The 23,225-nt window shown below is 42.4% G+C and overlaps 1 protein-coding gene and 1 long non-coding RNA gene across 2 annotated transcripts in view; both read left to right on the top strand.

The window, feature by feature from the left end:
* Nucleotides 1-23,225, top strand: part of CUL5 (cullin 5) — a 59,201-nt gene that overhangs the window by 28,484 nt on the left and 7,492 nt on the right. The window contains exons 8-17 of the mRNA XM_006262466.4: nucleotides 1,273-1,366; nucleotides 3,658-3,788; nucleotides 5,660-5,767; nucleotides 8,303-8,367; nucleotides 11,711-11,843; nucleotides 12,685-12,816; nucleotides 14,179-14,302; nucleotides 20,604-20,779; nucleotides 20,900-21,061; nucleotides 21,828-21,946. Of these exons, the coding sequence (XP_006262528.1) occupies nucleotides 1,273-1,366; nucleotides 3,658-3,788; nucleotides 5,660-5,767; nucleotides 8,303-8,367; nucleotides 11,711-11,843; nucleotides 12,685-12,816; nucleotides 14,179-14,302; nucleotides 20,604-20,779; nucleotides 20,900-21,061; nucleotides 21,828-21,946 (1,244 nt within the window). The remainder of the gene's footprint in view (nucleotides 1-1,272; nucleotides 1,367-3,657; nucleotides 3,789-5,659; nucleotides 5,768-8,302; nucleotides 8,368-11,710; nucleotides 11,844-12,684; nucleotides 12,817-14,178; nucleotides 14,303-20,603; nucleotides 20,780-20,899; nucleotides 21,062-21,827; nucleotides 21,947-23,225) is intronic.
* LOC109281848 (uncharacterized) lies at nucleotides 14,311-19,200 on the top strand. Its single transcript, XR_002088638.2, has 2 exons — nucleotides 14,311-16,667; nucleotides 17,197-19,200. It is a non-coding gene; the product is annotated as an uncharacterized LOC109281848 (long non-coding RNA).

Here is a 23,225-nt window from a genome sequence, read left to right as displayed (position 1 = left end):
ACTATAGTAACTTCTATTTCATATGCAAACCTTTGAGCACCTAATATTTTATTGAGCTATTGTTCATATAGACCAGGCTTGTCCAACATACGGCCCGCGGGCCGCCTTGCAACCCACTAGGCCATTTTCTGTGGCCTGCTGTGCTGCGATGGGAAACGAAAGTACATGCTGTTTACTTTCATTCCCACCCCTTGTCCCTCAGTCCCTCAGTAGCTTCCTAATGGCTGCTGAAGGGCTGGGGAAGGGACAGTGTTCCCACACGCACTGCGTCAGCTTGACGTTGCCGATGCGGTGCGTGTGGGAAGAGGAGTAGCCGGCAGCGAAAGCGTGAGTCATGGGTGCGGCGTGGGGAGGTCCCAGGCAGAGCTAGCGCTGGCCAGCACTGCGGGTGGTGAGCAGAGCCTGGCCAGGCACACGAGGGGAGCAAGGATGAAACACCACCCCCCCCCCCCCCCCACCCCAGACCCTCCCCGCTCAACTTTCCCTGCACTAAATCACTGCTTGCACCTGGTTCTGCCCCTCAGGGCTGTGGCTGAGAAGGAGGCATCATCCCAGGGCCCCCGCACCTGCCCCGCTCCACGCTCACCTGCGTGGTTCATCTTCCTGGCGGCGGGTGGAGAAGTTGCAGCCGGGGGCTGCCTGGGTGCTGCCCTGTGCCCGGCTCGCATGTCCCCGTGTGAGCGAACGGCACTGGCCTGCGCTCGCTGCCACCTCCTCCTCCTCCCTCCCCAGCAGAGGAAGCCCCTTTTATTTTTTGCTGGCTCTGGACTGGGAGCCACCGTGCGGGCTTGCAAGGCACGGCAGGGCCTGGGGCAGAGGGCTTGGGTGGCCTGGGTCCCTGCCCCCTGGCTGCTTCACCTGTAGAGCCCGGCACGTGTGGGCCGCAGCATCATGGCCCTCGCCCGGCTCCTCCTGTGCATCCATAAGAAGCTTTGTTCTTCTAACTCAAAAGGACCCCATTAAAGGTGGAAGCAACGGGAAGTTCTGTGGTACCCTTGTAAGATTCTGTCTCATCCAGTCTGACGTCTGGTGTAACACAGGCCATAGAATTTCACCTGCTGAATTTCACCACTTCCTGTGAGGTCTTTGAATATAATATGGCTTGCTGGCCCACTGGGTGATAAAAAGTTTATGATCTGGCCCCACATTCAAAAAGGTTGGACACCCCTGATATAGACAGTAGTTTTAATGTTACAGTGAACTTTGAACTCCATAGTTTATTCTGCCTCTAAAAGCTGTAATGAGCTAACTATTTATTTAATGCATTTTCAGCTTATGGAGTGCTGTGTGAATGCCCTGGTGACATCTTTTAAAGAGACAATTTTAGCAGAATGTCAAGGCATGATCAAACGAAATGAAACGGAAAGTGAGTGATGTTTTTCAAAAAAATGCAGCATGATCTGTGGCAAGGGATAAAAATAGGTTTGGTAGAGATATCAGATTACTGTTTTGTAATGGAGGCCAGCTGTGTTTGGTTGGAGTGATGCTTTTTTCCTTGAAGGCTAGTTGTGGCCAAGGGGGGGGGGCGTGTGTGTGTGTGTGTGTGTGTGTGTGTGTGTGTGTGTTTTTACATCTGTTTTACTTTTGTTTTCTACGGTGTGTTGTCTTCAATTTGAATAGGCTTTGGGTCTCTCCTTTTAGAGTCCTGCACGGATTTCAGATTGAACTAGACTAATTAAAGTAAATTTCTCTTGTCTCTCTTTCTGGCCGTGTTTTTTTGATGTATTGCTATTCAAGGTAGGGAGGGAAAGTTTGTCTGCTCCCAACCCCTCCTCCCACCCCACTCCACGATTGTGGGTCAGAGTTTGGTTTTGGGGAGTGTACTGATCAGCCAATTAAAATCTCTGTAAGACTTTGTTTTGCCTGCTCTTTTTTACAACTGATATCTCATGACCTGATAATATTATAGACTAATTCAATATACTTTTTGAAAGATGGTGGTCATAACTTTTCAGAAAGTTTGAAACCTTTTGCTTCTGGAAATTTTGGGTTCTGTGAGTGACTTGTGAAGATGCTATCCAATCAAGAAAGCAGACCCACACAGAGTCTTCAAGGTTCAAAGGGGAATAAGGAAAGAGGAAGTGAGTCTGATTATCCTGCAGCTAGTTTATTACATATTAAAACTTCACTAATTAAGTTTTGTAGCTGTACAAATGAGAAGTTGGAATTTTCAGCTTTGAATTAGGAGAAAACATTCATTTCCAGGCTTGGCAGTTCACAAGAAATCTGACCTTCAAACTGTGTTAGACTCGCCCCTCAATCTAGTAGTACTTTTTGTCACTTGTCCAGGGCTGAATATAGTAAGCTGATGAACTTCATAAGAGTATAAATTTCGGACCTTGGAGACTTACAGAAGGCTTATTTTGAATTCAGAATTTCTGGAGATGCCTCTTCCAGAGGCACCTCAGATAAGACTTTCCTTTAAACTTTTTTTTGCTTTTTGATATGCATTTCTCTGTCTCCATCACTTTTGACTGTTCCTTATCCATGTAGAACTTCAGTCTTGATTGATGTGTTAGATCTCTGCCATCTTTGATACGTTTCCCAACCAGCCCCTTCATGTTTTACCCTTAGGGACACTATTTCTGAACGCTGGCATTGCACCTGAACACTGGCATTGCCATTGCAGTGGCTCTCTCATGGTTCAGCCAATCGTGCATTGTCCTCATTCTCCCCCTCATCTGTTTGTGACGGTTACCAACTTTTTTCGAATGTGTGTTTTTATACAATGTTTAATTGGGAAATAATCAGGATAAGTAACCTAAAAGCTTGGGGCCTTTTTTTACTTTCTGTCTTCACCTATTTCTTCATCACAGTTTAATGCAGTGTAACTCTTATGTTGATCACCTTGAAATAAAAGCTGCAGTTGGTAGATTCATCTCCTGTGACCTGGGCTCTGAAGTTTCTTCTTCTGAAGAAATTGAAAAGGGAGATCTTCCTTTTTTTGTGCTCTTCCTGAATGCAGTAGAAAGGGGGAAATTTTGAGTCTATTTTGTTTTTGTTTTTTAATTAAAAAAACAAATCTGAGGAAATGATCCTTGGCCCTTGTTAGTCATGCTGCTTTCTCCATGGGGAGAAGCCCACCTGTATTCCAAGCTTGGTGTTGAGATTTAATACAAAGGTAGGCCCTTATCCATTATGTCTGATTTAGCTGTTCAGTAGCCTGTCCAAAACAACCTCATGGTCTTGCAGAAATATCTGTACTCTTGCTTCTGGTGGTAGTTAATTAGTCCTAATTAAAGACTAACAACATCCATCTTTGGAGTTGTGAAAATCACAAGACTCAGACCATACTCTACTCCAAGTTGAGGGGGGAAAAAAAAAAGAATTAATCTTTTAGCCATAGATGGTTTAGGCATATTTGGCACTTACATATTTTTTAATTAATACACACCCAATTGAGGTCTGACACAAATTTCCAAGGAAACCGTTTTGTGTGGTTAGTATTAATAATAGTGTTCAAAGTGTAAGAATAAACTGATTGTATAATAAATGGACTCTATCGGTGTTTAATTTGTTTTATTTTTATTTACTTATTTATTTTGCTTCATGTCCTGCTTTCAGTGGTGTTTGTATAAATGGAACATACATTCCTTTAACTTGAATCTTTGGTTACTATGTGGAATGGTGGCTTCATCAGTATATTGTATCTTTCAGAGTTGCATTTAATGTTTTCGCTGATGGATAAAGTTCCTAATGGAATAGACCCTATGTTAAAAGATCTGGAAGAGCATATTGTTAGTGCTGGACTAGCAGATATGGTAGCAGCTGCTGAAACTATTACTACTGTAAGTTTATCTGCTAAAGAAAGAATTTTAATAGATATAATGTCTTACAAAAAATAAATACTAGAATTACTTGGTATATTACATGCAAGTAACAATGGATTTAAAAGAAAATAAAAACAATGGACTAGAGGTGCACTGAATATATTGGTGCCATATCGGATCGGCACCGATTTTAAAACAAAAATTAATATCATCAGCTTTTTTTGGCTGGTGTAGCTAAAATGTCACCAATAAATATAATATGCCTTCTGGCCGGGGTCCCTGGATGCCATGTGCACACATGCAGTCGTGGCATGCATGTGGGCAGGAATTTAGCTGGGCAGCATGGAGAGCAGCACCCTGCATGTAAGTCTGTGGAGAGGAAGGGATATGGCGGGGGGTGGGGAGGGGTGGCAAATTGAGACCCACGGTGGGAGAGGGAGTAGGGCAGGGGCTAGGGGTGCTGCCCAGCCAGGGTGGTGAATGGGACCCTGGGGCCAGGGCAGGGAGCAGGACAGAGCTGTGGGTGGCTTGTCCAGGGAAGTGGGTAGAGGGGGGCAGCTTCCTGCTGCTGCATGCACCCCCAGAGAAGGCATGGGGGGGGTATGTGCACCCCCCCCTCCAGATTTGTGCATGGGGTGGAGGTGGGCTGCCCACTGTGGGCCCCAGTCTCTCAACCCTGATACCTTTTTACTCTGGGAGCCATGTTCTGGCTGCACATCCCCCGCCTGTCTGGCAGTAGTTGTGGCAGCAAGTTGTCTCTTGCTGCCAGCTCATCACTTAATTTGATGAGCTGTAGTTCAACCACCCCTGCTGCTATTTTTGAGTGCCAGGATGATGATCCCTTGGACAAGCCTCCCACAGCTCTGTCCTGCTTCCTGCCGTGGCCCTGGGGTTCCATTCATTTCCGTGTGTGGGCAGTGCCCCCAGCCCCTGCCTCTTTCCCATGGTGAGGGAGGGAGTTGGGGGCCTCTCTGATCCCCACACACCCATTTCTGCCCCCACGTCCCTTCTTCTCCACAGACTTACCTTCATGCTGTGCTCCTGTAAATGTTATCAGTATACACCTGGTGAATAATCAGCTATCTGTATTGGCTAAGAAAATATTTATCGGTGCACCCCTACAATAGATGTCCACAAGCATTAGATTCATTCATTCTCTCGCTCTCATTTTAAAATGAAGTCCTTCAAAGTAATTCTCTAGTCTCAGTCTTCTTGTGTATTTGCCTTTTTCAAATGTGTGTCTTTATGCATAAAGCCAGCATGTAGTTTTAATCAAATATACCAGTGGTGACTGATAGTGTATGGGAAATGCCAAAGTTAGAGTTGTATTAGCAGTTTAATTGCAATTAATTGAAAAGGCTATTCTGACAGTTAATTCCATGGAAGAAACTAGTGCGCTTATGTTTAATTGGAATTATTTTTTTTTCTGGAAGTTTCTCAGACATTTCAGCACTTCTTCAAGCAAGAGAACAGGTGTGGTTCTCCCCTCTGTTCCCCTTTTTCTCCCCTTCCCTCCAAGAAAACAAAAGCTTTAATTCCTTTTGCCCCCACTTTTTTTAATATTTGTAGACCTTTGAGGAAAGATGATGGAGCTATTTAGGGATTGTTTCCTTGCCATTCCTTCATAGCTTTCCATTCCTCCAGTAAATGCTGACCTCAAGTGGCAGTTATGAGGACTTCTAAGCCTCTAAATGTGCATGCTGGCTTATTATTTAAGTAGGAAATTTCATACAGAAAAGCTACGCTAAAATGTGACCATTGCAAAGCTCTTGAATCAAAAACATTGAGGATGCGTATTGTTACATTACTCTCTCTGTTATAAGAATAGTTACATGATTTAATCCATTTTTTCTCAATTTTTTTTTTCACTTTGCTGCTTTTAACTCTAGGATTCTGAGAAATATGTAGAGCAATTGCTTACATTATTTAATCGATTTAGTAAGTTGGTTAAAGAAGCTTTTCAAGATGACCCAAGATTTCTTACTGCAAGAGATAAGGTATGTGTTAGTTGCACTTTTGTCTTTAGTTTCTGTTAGTTGTTGAAATTGGTATCAAATTTTGCCTCTGTCAGTAGGCAACAAGATTCTAACCCTGATAGTAGGTTGTGGACTAAAATGCCAATTGGATTTCTAGCTAACTGGTAATCTGATTGATTTGTACTGTAGTGTAGTGCCTATAGGCTGCAATCTGTAGCGTGATATGATTGACCAGTGCATGAGATGACACTTTGTGCTTGGACATTTACAGTCTACTGTCTGATCCAGCAACGTGCATGTCTTCAGTATTAGGCATGTGCCACAGAGTACCCTTCAGGAGGGTACTTGCTCAGGACCAATGTGGCTTTGTCTGGTCTCTGAAAGTACCCCTTGAAGTCAACCTAGGCTTGGCTTCTAGAGCAAGAGGGGAGCCTGAGCTTCTTCCCACGCTGAGCCCCTGGACTTCTAGTCCTTCACCCTCCCTTATTCTTTATGGCCCTGACTTAAGGAGCTAGTATCCAGTTGCACTCCTGAGGGGGACTTCACCTTCTCTTGGGGTAACCCAGTGTAACCCACAGTTCCCCAAGCAGCACAGCAGTCTCATCATCAGTAACGACATTTATTGGCGCAAAGCCACTGAACCAGAGGTTCTCAGTCCCCTCCAAAGGGGTTAAGCAGTCTCTTCATCTCCATCTCTATTCTAGCCCACACAGCCCTGAGTACCCCCAAAGATACTCATCTGTTCCCTTTCCAGTCTCCAGCTCCCCCAAGCTTCTCCGCTTCTCTCTGTTCTCTCAGTCCCTAGACCCAGGAGCTGTTGATGAGCTGCTTCACTCCCAGTCTGCTTTCCCATTGTCATGTATATCTCCTCTGGACCCCTCCTGGGTGTTGGGCAACTCACCTTTGTTGATATGTCAACAAAGCCCTTCAAGCCTTGCTGCTGCTAAAGGTCTGTCTGGTCTGCATGTAGCCAGCCCTGGCACTTAACCCCTCCTTCTCTGTGCACAGGCTAAGGAAGTAAACTGAATCATACAATCTAATAACATTATGAACACAGTTAACCCAGAAATATCTTAGTAAAACCTGTAACTGATCACAGCATGTAATTGTGAATAGTCCCATGACTTCAAGGGGACAGCTCATCTGCTTAGTTAGGCATATAGTGAAGTTGGGCTTATTAAGGGAACTATATAAGTAATATACACTAGGCCTGTGTGAAGTGGCAAGTATTCATTTTTTATTTGGATTCGGCCCATTCGGAGGGACAGTGATTCGATTTGGAGATTCGAATCACTGTCCTGATTTGATCTGGCCGAATCAGATCTGAAGATTTGGTGCTACTTGGAGTTTCAGCCATAGACTAAACAGGCAGCAGTCCTTGCCATGCTGGACACAGTTACCTTCAGCTGGTAAGTCTGTTGAGGTTTGGGGAGGGAAAAGGTGTGGGGGAGGGACAAACTGCCCAGCCTGGGCAGGGGGGTGTGAGAGGCGCGGAATGTGGGCGTGGCAGTGCCCAGAGTGGGGGGCCCCTGCTGCCACTTGGGGGGGGGGGGGTGGGGGGGCAGGATGTGGGTGCGACTTGCTCTGAGTGGAAGGGGGCAAACACCAGCAGGGCACAACCCGCCGCCTCCGCCCTGGCTGGGAAGTGGTGGCAGGGCCTGGCCCCTCATGCTGGCTGGCAAGCAGCAGTGCCCACCGCCTCCCAAGGCCGCTGGGCCCCCCCCCCCCCCCCCCCCCCCCGGCTGTGCTGGTTGGGCAAGTGTCGGCAGGGCAGAACCCCTGCTTCTAGTGCTGATGCAGGCGCAGCAGCGCTGGGAGTGGGGGCTATGGCCTGCTGCTGCTTGCCTGGGTGGGGGGAGGAGGGGGCACAATGCATGTGCAGCTTGCTCCAGGCGGAAGGAGGCAAGTGGCAGTAGGGTATAGCCCCCACTTGCATCGCTGCAGTGCCCACATCAATGCTGGGAGTGGGGGTTCTGCCCTGCTGTTGCTTGCCTAGCTGGGGCTGGGGGGACTGGCACTGCTGCCGCTTGCCCAGCTGGTGCAGGGGGGGGCGTGGGATGCAGGTGCAGCAGTGCTGGGAGCGGGGGTTATGCCTTGCTGCCACACCCGCATCCCACCCACCCCCCTCCCCAGTTGGGCAATCAACATCAGGGCATAGCCCCCACTCTGAGTGCTGCTGTGTCTTGTGCCACCCACCCCAGCTGGGCAGCTTCTCCCAGTCCCAGCTCCAGTCCCTCCCTCTGCCCACCCCAACAGACTTACCAGCTGAAAGCAGCTGTGTCCAGTGTGGTGAGGACCTGCTGCCTGTTTAGTCTATGGCCGAATCTTTTCTGAATCGATTCGGAGGCTTCCAATTCAGTTCGGAGCTTTTAATTGGTCTCCTGATTCAATTCGGATTCACAGATTTGGTTGCTGAATCTCCTCAGAATTGAAACGGCTACCGAAGCTTCACACAGCTCTAATATACGCTATCTTAAAAATGTATTAAATTATTCGAATCTTGTTTCTTATGTTATGAAGAGAAGTTGAATTAGTGCCTATTTGTTTGTTTTTTAGGCATATAAGGCAGTTGTGAATGATGCTACAATATTTAAACTTGAATTGCCATTGAAGCAGAAAGGGTAAGCTGTTTAAATATTAATGTGTATTGGGCGCCTTAAATATTGAAATATTTAATGTTTTAGGACATTTTCAGATTTGTACTTATTTATTTTAAGCATACTCCTGGTAACGCATCATATCTCATTTAGAAGTTCTTTGGGATTCTTGCATTGAAAGTGTTGTGGAAAGGACTGAAGAAAAAAAAAAGTAGGCAGATGAGAGCTTGGCACTTAGATTTTGTTTAAAAGCTTGGAAGGAAGGTTATATATGCTGAACAAAGTTGTTTACCAGTAGAAACCCATTAATGCCAAGCACTTTCATTCCACTAAGTTAATTTATAGAAGTAAAAGTAGTAGTTACTGTTTTTATTCTCTGTCACTGGATTGGGCATAAAGGAAGGCTAAGTTGTCAGAGTTTCTGAACAGTTGGTATGTGGATTTTTTCTTTTACTTGCTATACGTTTGTTATTTTCAGTCAAAAATGATGAGTGGAGGAAGTGAAGATGAAAGAAGACACGAAGAATAAATTATAGTTCTTAATCACAGGAGTTTTTATATGCCTTATGAGCGGACTGAATTTTCAACATCCAGAGAGTGGTTTCAAGCTGCTCCTTGTTGGAGAGAACTAGTCTCAGAGAAATCATAAAATTAAGTCTAAAATGACCTAGTGTCAGTCAGAATACTGTCTGTTCTTCAGGTAAAAATTTCAAAGGCAGAAAGAGAATACCTGTGTCCAAAGTGACCCTTGGGAATAAAGTTTTCAAACCTTAGAATAGCACAACTGGACAAATTGGAGATTTTTTCAAGGAGTCTTATTTGGAAAAATCAAATTCTGCAGCCAAAAGGTTGGGTGCAGAGTTGATTCTATTTTACGGAGCAGTAACCTGGTATGTACAAATCACTGGTACTTTATGGCAAACTAGATCTGAATTCTTTGACCACTTCAGCTAATCTAGAGGTATCCAGGCCATGGGTTGCTAGACCGACGCCACGTGCTGTTCCTGGACCTTGCATGCAGTGTGGGCTGAATTTGGTGCCATGCATGCTGCAGGCAGTAGTGGGGGCCAGCATGAGGTGCTGCATGCAGCCTTTGCAGTGCCAGGTCCAGCCCACACACCACAGGCAGCACATGCTCTCTGCCAGCCCCGTGTGGGCATGTGCAGTGAGCTCCAAGGCCAGCACCTGCTGCGCACAACTTGGGCTGGGCCAGCTGCAAGCCCTACATGTTGCATGGGGGACTATTACTGGGTGCATGCTGCGTGCAGTTTCTTGCTGGACTGGCTTTGTACCCTGGCTCCAGGGCTGGTCTAGATTGGGGCATGCTGGAGCCAGCATGCAGGGCTGGTCCAGCTGGTCACTGCATGAATCACATCCACTGTATTGGCCCCTTGTGATATGCATAGTTCATGTGTCCAGTCCAGCCCCATTCAGTGTGTGAAGAATGTACTGGCCCCAGGGCTTGCTGTGCATGTGGCTCCTGAGGCTGGTACAGGGTGTGTGCTGCCTGTGGCATGTAGGAGTGGACCCAGTGCTGCACACAACACAGAGTGCAGGACTCGGGCGCATGTAGTGCTCTGGAACAACCACCTGGTGCTGCACACGGAGTTAGTCCCAGTCCAGCCCACAGACTGACCAAGAGATGCTTATCCAACCCATGGGACCAAATTAGTATGACACCCCAGTGCTAATCTATAATAAAGTGTTTGATGGTTATACTGGTATATCTGTCTTCAGGTTATTGTGGCTAGATGCTGTATTTTTCTGTTGGTTCTCATTTGTAACATGGAAACATAGGCAGCCACTGAATGACAACTTGCTCAGGTGTTCAGCTTTGCCTTTTTTTGTGGCAGATGATTCTTAGTGGTTCATGTGAACACCCCTTATTTGCAGCATTCAGTTGATTGACTCTGGCCTTGAACTCTGAGGCTGAGTGATTATCTTCACTTTTTAAAAAAAAAATGAATATTTAGAGGCAGAAGATATGCCAATAGAATCCTAAAATACAGCTGTTGACTATAGTATGTAATGCATGGTATTAATTTTTTTTCCCCCATGAAAGTCCAAATTAGAAAAGAAACAGAAGGTGGGGAAGTGAAGATTACAGTGCAGTTTGTATTATTGTTGGATTCCCTTGACAAAGGCATGGATCTCTGTTTTTGCCCTGCTTAGTGTTCCCTGTGTATGCTGAGGCACTGTGGAAAATGATTCCTGTAGGTTCCTATTAATATTCCAGTTTCCTAGCAGTTTCCAACCAACAAGTTCCTGGGCCTTTCCTGGAATTAAAAACAGCCTTTTCCCCCTACGTTAAATTTTCTGTCTTCCCATTCTCTACCATTTGAAGGGCTAATGAAGATCCTAGCTCAAAGACTTTCGTTTTGTTTGTTTTGTTTCTGAATTGTAGAAAAGGTGATAGTTGTGTCTTCCCCTCCTTGTTCAGCATCTTTACATGTTATTTATTCCATAAACTCCTCTCAGTGTTCTACCTGTTGGTCTCTGCTTCACTTAAAGCTAGGTTATTATCTTTGGCTAGGATTTGGTCACAAACTAGGCAAGATAATGTCACTTCTGATAGGTGTTTGGATGCTCCCAGAATCCTAAAACTTCCTGTTTTTTGTGATTTGTACTGGTCAGAAAATTTTTGATACCATTGCAAATCCAAGGTTTCTACAATTACCATAGCCAAAGGCTTTTCTCTTCCTGTTTCTAAGGCCTTAAAAAAAAAAAAAAAAAAAAGTATCCCTTACCTACAAGCTGTTTTATGAGTCAAAAAGGATGAGTTTTCTAAAGAGTTCTGTAAAGCTGCCACCTTATGTTCTTTGTATACCTTTTGTATACCTGTTTTAATAGTATACCCTCTGCTGATTTTTTTGGTTTATCTGTTTTCAAGCCTGTTATTTCTGGACTACCATTCAAGGATTAATCTTGCTCTCAATATTGCTTTTATGCACCTATCTGGCAGTAATCGCTGTCTTTCCAACTTCCACGAGATGCTGTGTTCAGTCCACTGGCCTGCACTGGTGGCCAGACACCTGAATTGGCTATGTTGTTTTGGAACTTGCTTTGTCCTGTGAAACCCGCTTATGAAAATTGTTTGAAATGAATCTTGGACAATTCTGAAATTACAAACAAGAGAATAGTTGGAGTGACCCACGACGGAGGTGTCTGAGAATAGTTGGTTGCCTTCTGTAATTGGAATGAATGAGAGGAATAAGATAGAATTAATCTGTTTTGCAATGGTTAAACTGACATGTGAACAAATTTACCAGATAAAGGTACTTTCCTCAGGAATCTTCTTGTCACTGGTATGGTGACTCTGACACAACTATTTTTTTTACAAAGCTTTTTCATTTCTTATTGCATTTAGGGTTGGATTGAAAACACAGCCTGAGTCCAAATGCCCTGAGCTGCTTGCTAATTACTGTGATATGTTGCTAAGAAAAACACCACTAAGCAAAAAACTAACCTCTGAAGAAATTGAAGCAAAGCTTAAAGAAGTGGTATGTCCATGCTCACTGTCTTTTACCTAAGGAACCATTTTGGTATCAGCTGACCTGCATCTACTGTAACAGTGTTTTTGAAGATGAGGTTTTGAAGAAACTGCCTATGAAGTGGATAACTGTTGTAGTAATAATTGTTGCTTAACTTGGAATGGTCATAGAATATGCATTATTGAGCTTTCATGGGTCCAAATCGTGTCACATGTTAGTAATGTTGATTTTAATATGCAAGTTTGCAATTAATATATTTGTATACTGTAATAAATGTTATAGGTCTTGTCTATAGGACAGGCCTTTTGTGACCAAATAACTGCCACTGTAGGGAAGCTATGCATCCCTTGCCAACTTTTGTTAGCGCTGTGCAGCAGGTACACTGCACCCTGGAAGGCACCAGGAGCAATGGCTTCAGACAGAGATCCCAGGCACTTCTGCCTTCACTTGTGGTTCTCCGTGGCGGCAGAAACTGCCTGTCACTTCAGGTTTGGCTTTCCTTTGTCAGCAGAAAGTAGGAGTCCTGCAGTCACGGAAGAGCTGTAAGTGTGGACATGGTCACCAGAGGGCTATCAGCAAAGCTTACTGTGTAGATCAGGCTATATGTAATGAAATGCATACCTGTCAAGAAAACGGAACCATGATAGGAGATGTTCCATGGGGCAGCTTGTTCGTCAGCAACTGCAGTAGTTCCATAGCTAGTGACTATCTCCAGCAGTGCTCCTCCTGAAGAAAATCAAGAGTTCCTGTGTGCTGGTTTCATTTGACATTGATATAAAACCAGTGTTGAAAGAAAGTGGTTTGACTTGGTATGGAAAAATATATTAAAATCTGTTACTTTTTTTAACAGCTTTTGGTACTTAAATATGTACAGAATAAAGATGTTTTTATGCGATACCACAAAGCTCACTTAACAAGACGTCTAATATTGGATATATCGGCTGATAGCGAAATTGAAGAGAACATGGTGGAATGGTTGAGAGTAAGTGTCGTACCTTGATTTTTAGCTCTTGGTGCTCATACTTTTAGTTTGTATTTATGAATGTAAACATTCTTCTTATTTACACGAGTTTCTACCTTAAATCACAGTCCATTTATGGATCGTTGTCTCCTCTTATCTCAGTATTTTTCAGATTTAGAATAGATTAGTTCCTCCCTCCTCTCATCACCAATTCTCTGAAGAATTAAATAGCTGTAGGCCTAGATCTTCAAGGTGTGCACCATGTGAAAGCCATCACGTATTTGCACAAAGTGTCTCAAACTTGCTTAAGCATGTAGGCATCCATGACGTTTGGGAGCACTCTCCTGGAAGCTGCTTGCTGATTTTTTTTTTTTGTTCTTCTGAACTTAAGTTCCTTTGTATTTTGGATCCCTTCAGTCTTCCAATGTTGCATGTGCATTCAAGAGTCAACATAAAAAGAAATTCAACTGTTAACATTGCAGAGGTGATGTTAGGTAGCTATCACAAGTACATCTAGCTCTCACAAGTACATCACCTCTGCAGTGTTAACAGCTGAATTTCTTTTTATGTTGGCTCTTGAATGCACGTGCAACATTGGAAGACTGAAGGGATCCAAAATACAAAGGAACTTAAGTTCAGAAGAACAAAAAATCAGCAAGCAGCTTCCAGGAGAGTGCTCCCAAACGTCATGGATGCCTACATGCTTAAGCAAGTTTGAGACACTTCGTGCAAATACGTGATGGCTTTCACATGGTGCATACCTAACGTACTTGAAGATCTAGGCCTACAGCTATTTAATTATCTAGAGAATTAAATGAGGAGGGAGGAACTAAATAATCCGTTCTAAACCTGAAAAGTATTGAGATAAGAGGAAATAGTATATTATCTAATTATTATAATTGGATATTATATTATAATATCTAAATTATTACATGAAAGTGTGTGCGTATCCAAAAAGTTACTTTGTCATAACGTTGTAACTTGCTATTACAAATTGCTATAACCTGTGTATTTTTGTAAAGCCGTTTTAAAACAATTTGCTATTCTAAAGGCAGATGTCTGGGGGGGGGGGAAGGGTCAAAGGTCAACCCAAGTACAACAGCCCATTGGGACTAATATAGTAAAGGCTTGCTAGTCAGTAGCGTAATAAGAAATTATGTTGCTATCATTACATGTACCCATCTGATTTCCCCAGCCTACTGACCCCCATTTACAGCTGAGTTTGGTAAGGGAAGCTTTTGGTATGAGTTTGGAGGAAAGCTAAAACTGGCATATCAGGAGCTTTAACTGCTCTGCCTCCATGTGCCTAAAGACTGATGCGTGTAGTAATTTGGTTTCCGAGTTGTGCTGTGTCTTGGTTTAATTTGTTATCTGTTTATACAGGAAGTGGGTATGCCAGCTGACTATGTAAACAAATTGGCTAGGATGTTCCAGGATATTAAAGTATCGGAAGACTTGAACCAGGCCTTCAAAGAGATGCACAAAAATAATAAATTAGCCCTACCAGGTATTTTTCTCAAATGTTTTGATGTCTCTCTATTCGCGCGCGCGTGTGTGTGTGTGTATGTGTGTGTTTTAAAAAATGGTTCAGTTGAAACTTAAGGTATTGCTATAATTTTTATTCTCCCATTTGAAGACTCCATAGCTGTCAGGCCTGGATTCTCCAAGGTATTTAAGCATCATTTCACTCGCTAGTTTAGTTCCCAACTACTTACTGGAATCCTGAGCCCTGATTCTCTTTACAGATCATGGGGAGAATTAAATACCTAAGGAAGGGATCAGAAGAACCAGCAGATCTGAGTGGAAAGATACCTAAGGAAGCCAAGAGTGAAATGCAGAGGAAAGGAGAGTGGCTTAGTTTCCCAAGTTTTAGACCTGAGGTGCCTGGCCAGACATAAGCACCTCCTTCCATTTAGGGACCTTGGCTGCAGACCACCTGTTATTGTTAGAATGTAAGCAAGGCCATTGGCTGAAGTCGGTGATTCTCAACCAAAGTGGTGCATCACCCTGGCGTGCCTTGAGATACTTCCTTTCCAGGGTGCATCAAGGTGCCATGTAATGTTGGTGCTGTTAGGCGCGCAAACATGATTCACAAGATAAACCCAGAGATTTCAATCGTAGTGTGAGAAACATTCTGATCTGTTGTCTTTCTGAGTTCTTTTCAACAGAAAAACTGCTGTTATTACTGTTTCTTAGTAAAAAAGGGAAAACTAGAAGCTAGCATTTTCCAAGGGGTGCTTCGAGTCTAAAAAGGTTGAGAACCTCTGGTTTAGGTAGAGTTTTGTTTTTCCCTTTTTTTCCCCCACTATGAAAATACTGATGGCACAGTTAGTGAATACATTGATTGAAGAAGGTCTGTCAGTGAGACTATAATCAGTTCTTAAGTAAGAATTGTGGGAGAATGAGAAAAAGGCGTGTAGTCTTTTTATAGTGTTAAAAATTCTCCAAATATCTTTAAATTCATTTTAATCTAGGAATTTTATCGTTCCACCCTCTGTATATAACTTTTCCCCTTACAGATCTATCCAGTGGTGCTAACGCATAATTTAACCCCTCAGTTATCATTAGAGTTCCTTTAGTATCTTTCATGACTTGGAAAAATTTAACCTCTACAAATTTTAGTAAATTTTCAGTAGGACCTTAAATAGTTACAAGACTGCCTATGTATTCCTCCATCAGACATCTAACCATGAGAAATCTGCCTCGTTTGTCTTCGTAAACTTCCTCTACTTTTAACTGCTACTCTTTGTTAATTGCAATCATCACTCTGTTGGAGCACAAGGAGAAGAAATAGTTATCAATCCATTTTGCTTTAAACCTATTAGTATCTTTTTCTAAAAGGTGCGTCTTGTATAATGCATATATCTACATCTTGATCTCTTAGCCAATTTGGTATTCTTTTTATTTGAGGAGTATTCATGCCTTTTAATAGAGTGAGAGAGAGAGAGAACTGTTAGTCTAGACATAGTATTATTTTACTATATCATCCTTTAACTTTCACCATTGCTGCCTTTTACTCCATGCCACCATTGTCACTCGTTAGGATGTTTTGTGACGGAGATATCCATTCCTTTATCAGAGTATTTAAGAAGGATTGTCACCACAGTGTATTCCAGTGGGGCTCAAGGTTTTGACCCCATGAGCCAGATGAATGGTATGGGGTTGGTCCACAGGCTGGATCATGCCCTGGGGCCATCCCTGCCCAGCCCCACACACTGGGATTGTGTCTCATGCTGTCCTGTGTCCATGTCCAGCGGGGCTCCCCACAAATATGTGGGCCAGATGACACTGTCAGGGGCCGTATCTGGCCCACAGGCCGGGGGCTGAGCAGCTCTCCATTAAACTTAACATACAAGAAATGCTTTTCTTATTTTCTATCCATCTCTGTACCTCCCCCTGATTTAGCCATAATTTGCAAAATATTTACCACCATACCCAAGTTACTTTTTTATGTAGATTTGTCATATTCTAGGTTTAACATTGGATCCCACAAACAACAGCCTGAGATGCATTTAATTCTGGGTAACGCCTTTACCTTTGCTTCTCTGCCCCCCTGTCCTTGCAGTTCTCACTATAAGGCTTGGTTGATTTTTTTTTTTTTTTCTTTTAAACAGCCAGGATTTTACCTACAAGTATGATTTATATCATTCCACACCCATTTCTTCAAGTTTACTTTCAACATCTATTTCAGTTTTAATGACGGGGGGCTTCTGTTGTCTTTCAGACTCTCTTGGGTAGGAATAAAAGTTCTGGATGTTTTCTTACAAAAGCCTCTAGGTCTTGTTTTTATCACTGAAAAAACCTACATCTTCCTTGAAATAAGAGTCAGCCTTGCAGGGTACCAAACAGAGCAGTGATTCTCAAACTATGAGGTGAGCCTTCCTGGGGAGGTGCAGCATCATGTCAAGTGAGCCAGGAGTCTTTTTGTTAGGAGAGGTTGGATGAGTTGGGGAAAAAAAAAGTTATATATTTTAAATGTATTATATTTTAAAGTAACTAAAAAAATAAAATAACACAAAGCTTGTATTTACTTATGTTGTTTAGCAGCTGTGACATCAGATGTATGTTGCATTGTTTTTTGTAAGTAAACTTACAAACCTCAGCAACATGCTTAGTGAGAAACAGCTTAAATGAGAAATGGATTGTTCTGTGACGAAGGGAGAAAAGCGTACAGCAGCAGACATTCCAGCAAAATGTAAAGGTTGAAAATATGATGAAGTTTATTTAAAGCTTGGTTTTGCATGGAGCAAGTCCAGCAATGCACTGAGGCCTCAGTGTGTTGTATGTGCCATTGTACTGGCAAATGACAGTATGCGGCCCTGCAAGCTATGCTGGCATCTTGAAACAAGACACCCTACCTTAATATCTAAACCCATCGATTTTTTTTTTTTTTTTTTTCAGAGAAAGCTCAATGAGTTAACAGGCCAAAAAATTGTTCAAGTGTATAGCACTGTTAACATGAAGGCTACTGAGGCTTCTACGGTGTGGCTTTGTGCATTGCCAAAGTAGGCAAGGCTCACAGCATAGGTGAGAAATTACTACTTCCAGCTGCAAAGGATATGTGCTCAGTGATGATAGGACAGAATGCAGCATTGCAGCTAGATGTGATCCCACTTTTAAATGACAGTTTCATGCCATATTGTGGAGCAGCTCTTAGCAAGTGTTCATCAGAGCCCAAATTATTCCATTCAGATAGATGAGTCTACTGATGTATCAAATGCTGCACCAGCTACTGGTGTATATTTGTTTTGCTACAGCAATAGAATTAAAGGAGGAATTAGTTTTGCCGCACACGAGCAACTGGTGAAGAGTCACTCCCCACACAAGCAACTGGTGAAGAGCTTTTTAAATTGTTAAATACTTTTGTTCAAGACAAACCTTGATTGGGGATGTTGTTTTGGGATTTGCAGCGATGGAGCATGGTCTATGACAGGACAGCATAGCAGGCATTGTGACTAAGAAGTGGCCCCCGCAGCAACCTGAAATCATTGTATGATCAACAGACAGGCACTGGCTGCTAAGAAGATGCCAGAGGAGCTCGGCGGTGTATTTTCAGTTGCAGTAAAAACTGTAACCTTTATAAAGTTATGCCCGGTTAATTCAAGAGTTTTTGGCATTTTATGCGAAGAGATGGGGGCAAGCTTCACGCACAGGTGTTGGTATGCTCAGAAGTCCATTGGCTGTCCAAGGACTTGTGCAAGGTACTGACAAGAATATGTGAACTACGTGATGAAGTCTGTATTTTTCTTGTTCATGGTAACTCCCCACTTCTGCAGTATTTCAGTGACACTTGTTGGGTATCTTTGTTGTCATATCTGGCTGACATTCAAGCAACTGAATTCTCTGAATGTGTCACTTCAGGGAGAAGATGCAAAATGTGTTTGTTGCTATTGATCAGATAGCAGGATTCATTAACAAACTTGAACTGTGGGCTTCACGTGTGCAGCAGGGATCTGTTTGCATATTTTCAACGCTGGAGGACATTGTGCAACAGTGCGGTGATATGTCAGTTGACAGCATCCAGGACATGGTTGTTCATCACTAAGGGGGACTGCAAGAGCAGTTTGTGAATACTTTCTTGATGTGGGCTAAACCAAATGTAAATAGTGGATCAGGAACCCATTCACCTTTAAGTCAATCCCCACAGATGTGCTGTCCCCAAAAGAAGAGGAAAGCCTTATCAACTTGTCAAGCGACCAGGAACTGTAGCACAATTTTTTTACAAATGCCAGCTGGTTATCAATAAGATCTGAGTTTCCTGAGTTAACACTATTAAAGTGCTCATTGCTTTTTCTTCCATCTACCTATGCGAGTCAGGCTTCTCGGCATTAACTGCAATCAAAACGAAGTGTAGGTCCCAGCTTTCTGTCAAAGATGACTTGTGTCTCTTCCTTTCTACATTGCAACCTGCATTGCACTACTTTATGAAGTGAGGAAACAAACACACCCCTCCCATTGCTAAAGTAGGACTGATGGATTTCATACAGAATTAAACGTTTAAGGACAAATGATATCAAACAACGATAGGTTAAGTGAAACTTTAACTTAACTGCTTCCATTTATATTGCCCTTGAACTTAAAATGAATACTTTTGAAACTCAAACTAATCTTTTACTAATCAAATCCCATCAACTTTTTTATTCATTTTTGGAGAATATAGGCCTACTATTTTCAATTTGTTGCATTGTTTTAGCAAACTATGGGGAGGTGCATTTTTTTTCATAGTTAAGTGTGGCTAACTGTGACAAAGTTTGAGAACTCCTGAAATGGACTTAAAAGCCTCTAGCTTAGTCAGGTTCTCTCTGGGAAGATTCCACTCTCCTTTTTAAGTGTTCCTACACCTTCAGTTAAAAAATCATATTTTTCCTCTCAGTTAAACTCGATTAAACTTTTGTGTTTAATTTTCTGGCTTCTCTTAATTTCTTTTTGTTGGTATTTGAAAAAAAAATTGCTTTGATGGCCCTGGAAAGGTCACTTTCTGAAGGTTGTAGCCTTACAACCTGGTGTACATGCCTCTGGGGGGCTGGATGAGGGAAAACAATTTCAGTTAAATCTATGATTTGCTATATAAATTTTACACAGTTCTTTTCTTTTCCTCAACCCCTTCCTTGAACCCCAAGAAGCACAGCTTAGCCCTCCAGCTCCTATTTCTGAGAGGGCTGAAGATCTAGAAAGGAGTTGCACTTTCTTTTTCATTAGAGGTAGTTCTCTTCTCTACAACATGGTGATCTTACAGGTCAGAGATTCTGGCTTCTGTGTTCTGGACTGCAGGGCATTAGCCTTATCCTTATTTTCATCAACAGGTAACTTCAGCCAGAGTCTTTATTTTGGCCAGTTTTAAGCATTTTTTAATTCCTTTTTCATTTGTAATAGAATGATCTCACAGCCAGCCCCTCTCTCTTCTTCCAGACTTGGCTTCATTTTGTTTTCAGTAGGGGGAGAACGGCTCTGTTCTTCAGCAGGCCTTGTGGAGGTGGAACACTGACAGAAGTCCTTTCAAAACATTTTTGGACACACTTTGACTTTATGACTGCTTATCTTTGATCTAAAACAGTGGTGTGAGGGAACGTAATAGTTTAATGCTGTTAATTTTGGTATTTTAAGTTGGGTTTGTAAGAACACAGAGGAATCGCATGTTTCTCAAGCATGCTCAGTAGCATCCCCAGGTAGATGCTTTTTAATGGAGAGAAGTGTGTGTATGTAGCCTTTATATGGGGGTTAATTGCGGAGTACAAACTTTAACCCAAGTCCATCACACAGGTTCTTCTGACCACCATGTGGTTCTCCTAACCACCATGGTACCACGTGCACTTCCTTCTGCATTTGGCCATCTCCTTTGTGGATTCTATGCTGCCCCTCTACCTCTTGGTATGCATCTGTGCTCCTCTGTAGGGTCTGATGGCACGCTCAGAGCATGAGTACAAGATTGGGTCCCACTCAGGAGGCAGGTGTTCAGCTGCTTACTTTTGAGACTTCTACTTTATGGGCCTTGAGAGCTTTTGACTTGAGGTACGTAGGTGCCTCTAGCTGTGGAATGGCATCAGCACTTATGCAGCTTTGTGAATGCCAGCCAACATAAATACAGGTGTCTGTGGGGTTAGATGAAAGATGAGCAGGGGTATTGAAAACTAGAGGCATCTAAACAAAACTTGTCTGCCTTTCTGTCATCTTAGACTCGAATGCCTTTTGATGATTTGGTCCTCACTGGCTTAAAAGTTTCCGATTTTTGAAAAGTTAATTAGAGTGTACCTTTTGTATTTAATCCTAACGTATCTTTAGATTCATGTATTTTAACACTGTCTTTATAGCTGATTCTGTGAATATTAAAATTTTAAATGCTGGTGCCTGGTCTCGAAGTTCTGAAAAAGTGTTTGTGTCACTGCCTACGGAATTGGAAGATCTTATCCCCGAGGTAGAAGAGTTCTACAAAAAGAATCATAGTGGCAGAAAACTGCACTGGCACCATCTCATGTCCAATGGAATTGTAAGTATATGAACTTTACTGTGTTCATTTTTATTGCCTAAACTTCATTATTTGTCCACAGTAATGAAAAAAAAGCTTGTGCTCAAAACATTTGTGTTCATCAATTCCTTTGATCTACAGATAACGTTTAAGAATGAGGTTGGCCAGTATGACTTGGAGGTAACGACATTTCAGCTGGCTGTGCTTTTTGCATGGAACCAAAGACCCCGTGAGAAGATCAGCTTTGAAAACCTTAAACTGGCAACTGAGCTCCCTGATGCAGAACTTAGGAGGACTTTATGGGTATTTCCCTTTCAGTTGAAACAGATTGCTACTTGATTTTAATTTACACACACACACACACACACACACACACACACACACACACACACCATTTGAATATTTTTAAAGTACTAACTCTGAAACTGAAGAGTGAAGACTTTTTTTCAACTAGTTGTCCAGTGATTCTGGTGCTTCCTTTGTATAGCCTTGACCTGAAGGAACACCTTCCTGCCAGAACTGCCAAACTTAACTTCTGAAGGCAGTTAGGTCTTTCTGGCCAGGTGTGGCCTACAGGACCAAATCATGATAATGTCTTTCAATGGGATTGGTCAGATTCTAGGAACTCAGAGGTATCTGCTTAAGTGTATTTTATATAAAAGTAAGTTAATTTTAGGGGGTAAACTTGTGTAATCCACTTAAATCAACAAAAATGGAAGAATAAATTATACATGAATCATGTAACTAATAGAACTAAACTTATGTAGCAGTGAGTTCATGTACTTAACTCTGTGGAATGCCCTTGTTTATATCAACTTGTTTTCCACATTTGTCTTTCAGAAACAAGGTACCATATATCAGTGTGCATTAATATTGTTGACCTGTATTAATTGATTCTTGCTGTCAGCATACCTGATATTTTTATGAAGTAAGATTACATAATTCCTGCACAAATTAGTTTATAATATAGCTAATGGTTGCACGTGTTGTTCAGAATGATTGGTGCTGTGTCACTAGCCTGATATTTTTTATTTTCATGGGCTTTTTGCTTTTTTTCTTTTCTCTATAGTCTCTTGTAGCATTTCCAAAGCTGAAACGTCAGGTTTTATTGTATGAACCTCAAGTCAATTCACCCAAAGACTTTACAGAAGGAACCCTCTTCTCAGTCAACCAGGAATTCAGTTTAATGTAAGATATATGAAAATTAACATACCATGTGCAGAACCTTATTACTAAAAGAGTTTATTTTAAACTAATTTCTTAACTGTGTAGTGATGAGATGCAGAATTTGAGTTTCTGCTAACTTGTGGTTATTTGTAGGACTTCAAACAGCACCAATGTGCTAAGCAAATTCCATTCTACTTGGCTATGTTTCTTCAGTTGTTACAGAAGCAAGAAAATATATATTCACTTCCTCTTCTAAATAGTTTAATGCTTCTGTGCACTGTTAAAATCTGGCTTGCTGCAGTATTCTCTTTCGAGAAGATGGCAATATTTCAGTGATGAATGCAGAGATTCAGTAACTATTGCTTTGAGATCCCTAAGGCTGAAACAAGATACAAAAATAGGACCTCTCTAACATGTTTAAAAATGCACTGAGCAAAATTGTTTAGAAGATTTTTTTACCTAATTTTATTATTAATAACTATGAGTAGGACTTGTTGCTTGCCATGGAGGTCACCAGATTCTGAACTTCATTCTCACTGGCTTTTTTGGCCTCCGGGAGTGGGCGAAGGGAGCACAGGGAGGGGAGGAAAGAGATGGCAACAGTTGTTTGCATTTTCCCACTCAGTTGCCTATAGCAGGTTACAGATGCCTCTGTTTGGAGTGCGCTGTTAATTTATGGAACTTATTGCCACAGGAGGTTATAGGGGCACATAGCATATCCAAGTTCACAGAGGGACTAGACAGACTTACGGATGATGAAACAAAAGAGTCACACAGGTATCTTCTGACATCCCTTAACCAATGATGGATGACAGGGAGGTTATAAACAGGACAGATCATTCTGGTTGCGCCCTGTTCATACATTCTTTCTCTTAAGGCATTGGGGGGGGCAAACTATTTTGCAGACATGCCACAAATTAGCGTTGCACCCTCCCTGAGTGCCACTCCAATTCCCAAACCTAATCTTATGTGCCGCTCTGCTTTCCGCTCCCTGCCTGATCTGTAATATGCTACACACAGGCTGCCTGTGTCACTTGTGGCACACGTGTCATTTGTTACCTACCTACCTACCATCTTCTGTTGCCAGCATCAGAAACAGGATGTTGGGCTAGATTTGAGCCATTGGTCTGACCTAATATGGCAGTTGTTTTATGCGAAGCAATGCCAGGGCAATATAGCACAGGAGGCAATACAAGATGACTTTTCAGGTGAGATTTCAAAGACTTCAGAATTAGGATTATTTGTCATCATAACCTCTAATCTTTTTTCACATGTTGCTCATAACCCACCAGCTTCTATA

Source organism: Alligator mississippiensis, chromosome 1 (genome assembly GCF_030867095.1).
Source record: "Alligator mississippiensis isolate rAllMis1 chromosome 1, rAllMis1, whole genome shotgun sequence".
NCBI lineage: Eukaryota > Metazoa > Chordata > Crocodylia > Alligatoridae > Alligator > Alligator mississippiensis.
Note: the sequence above shows the minus strand (reverse complement) of the source record. Positions and strands in the feature narration are given on the sequence as shown.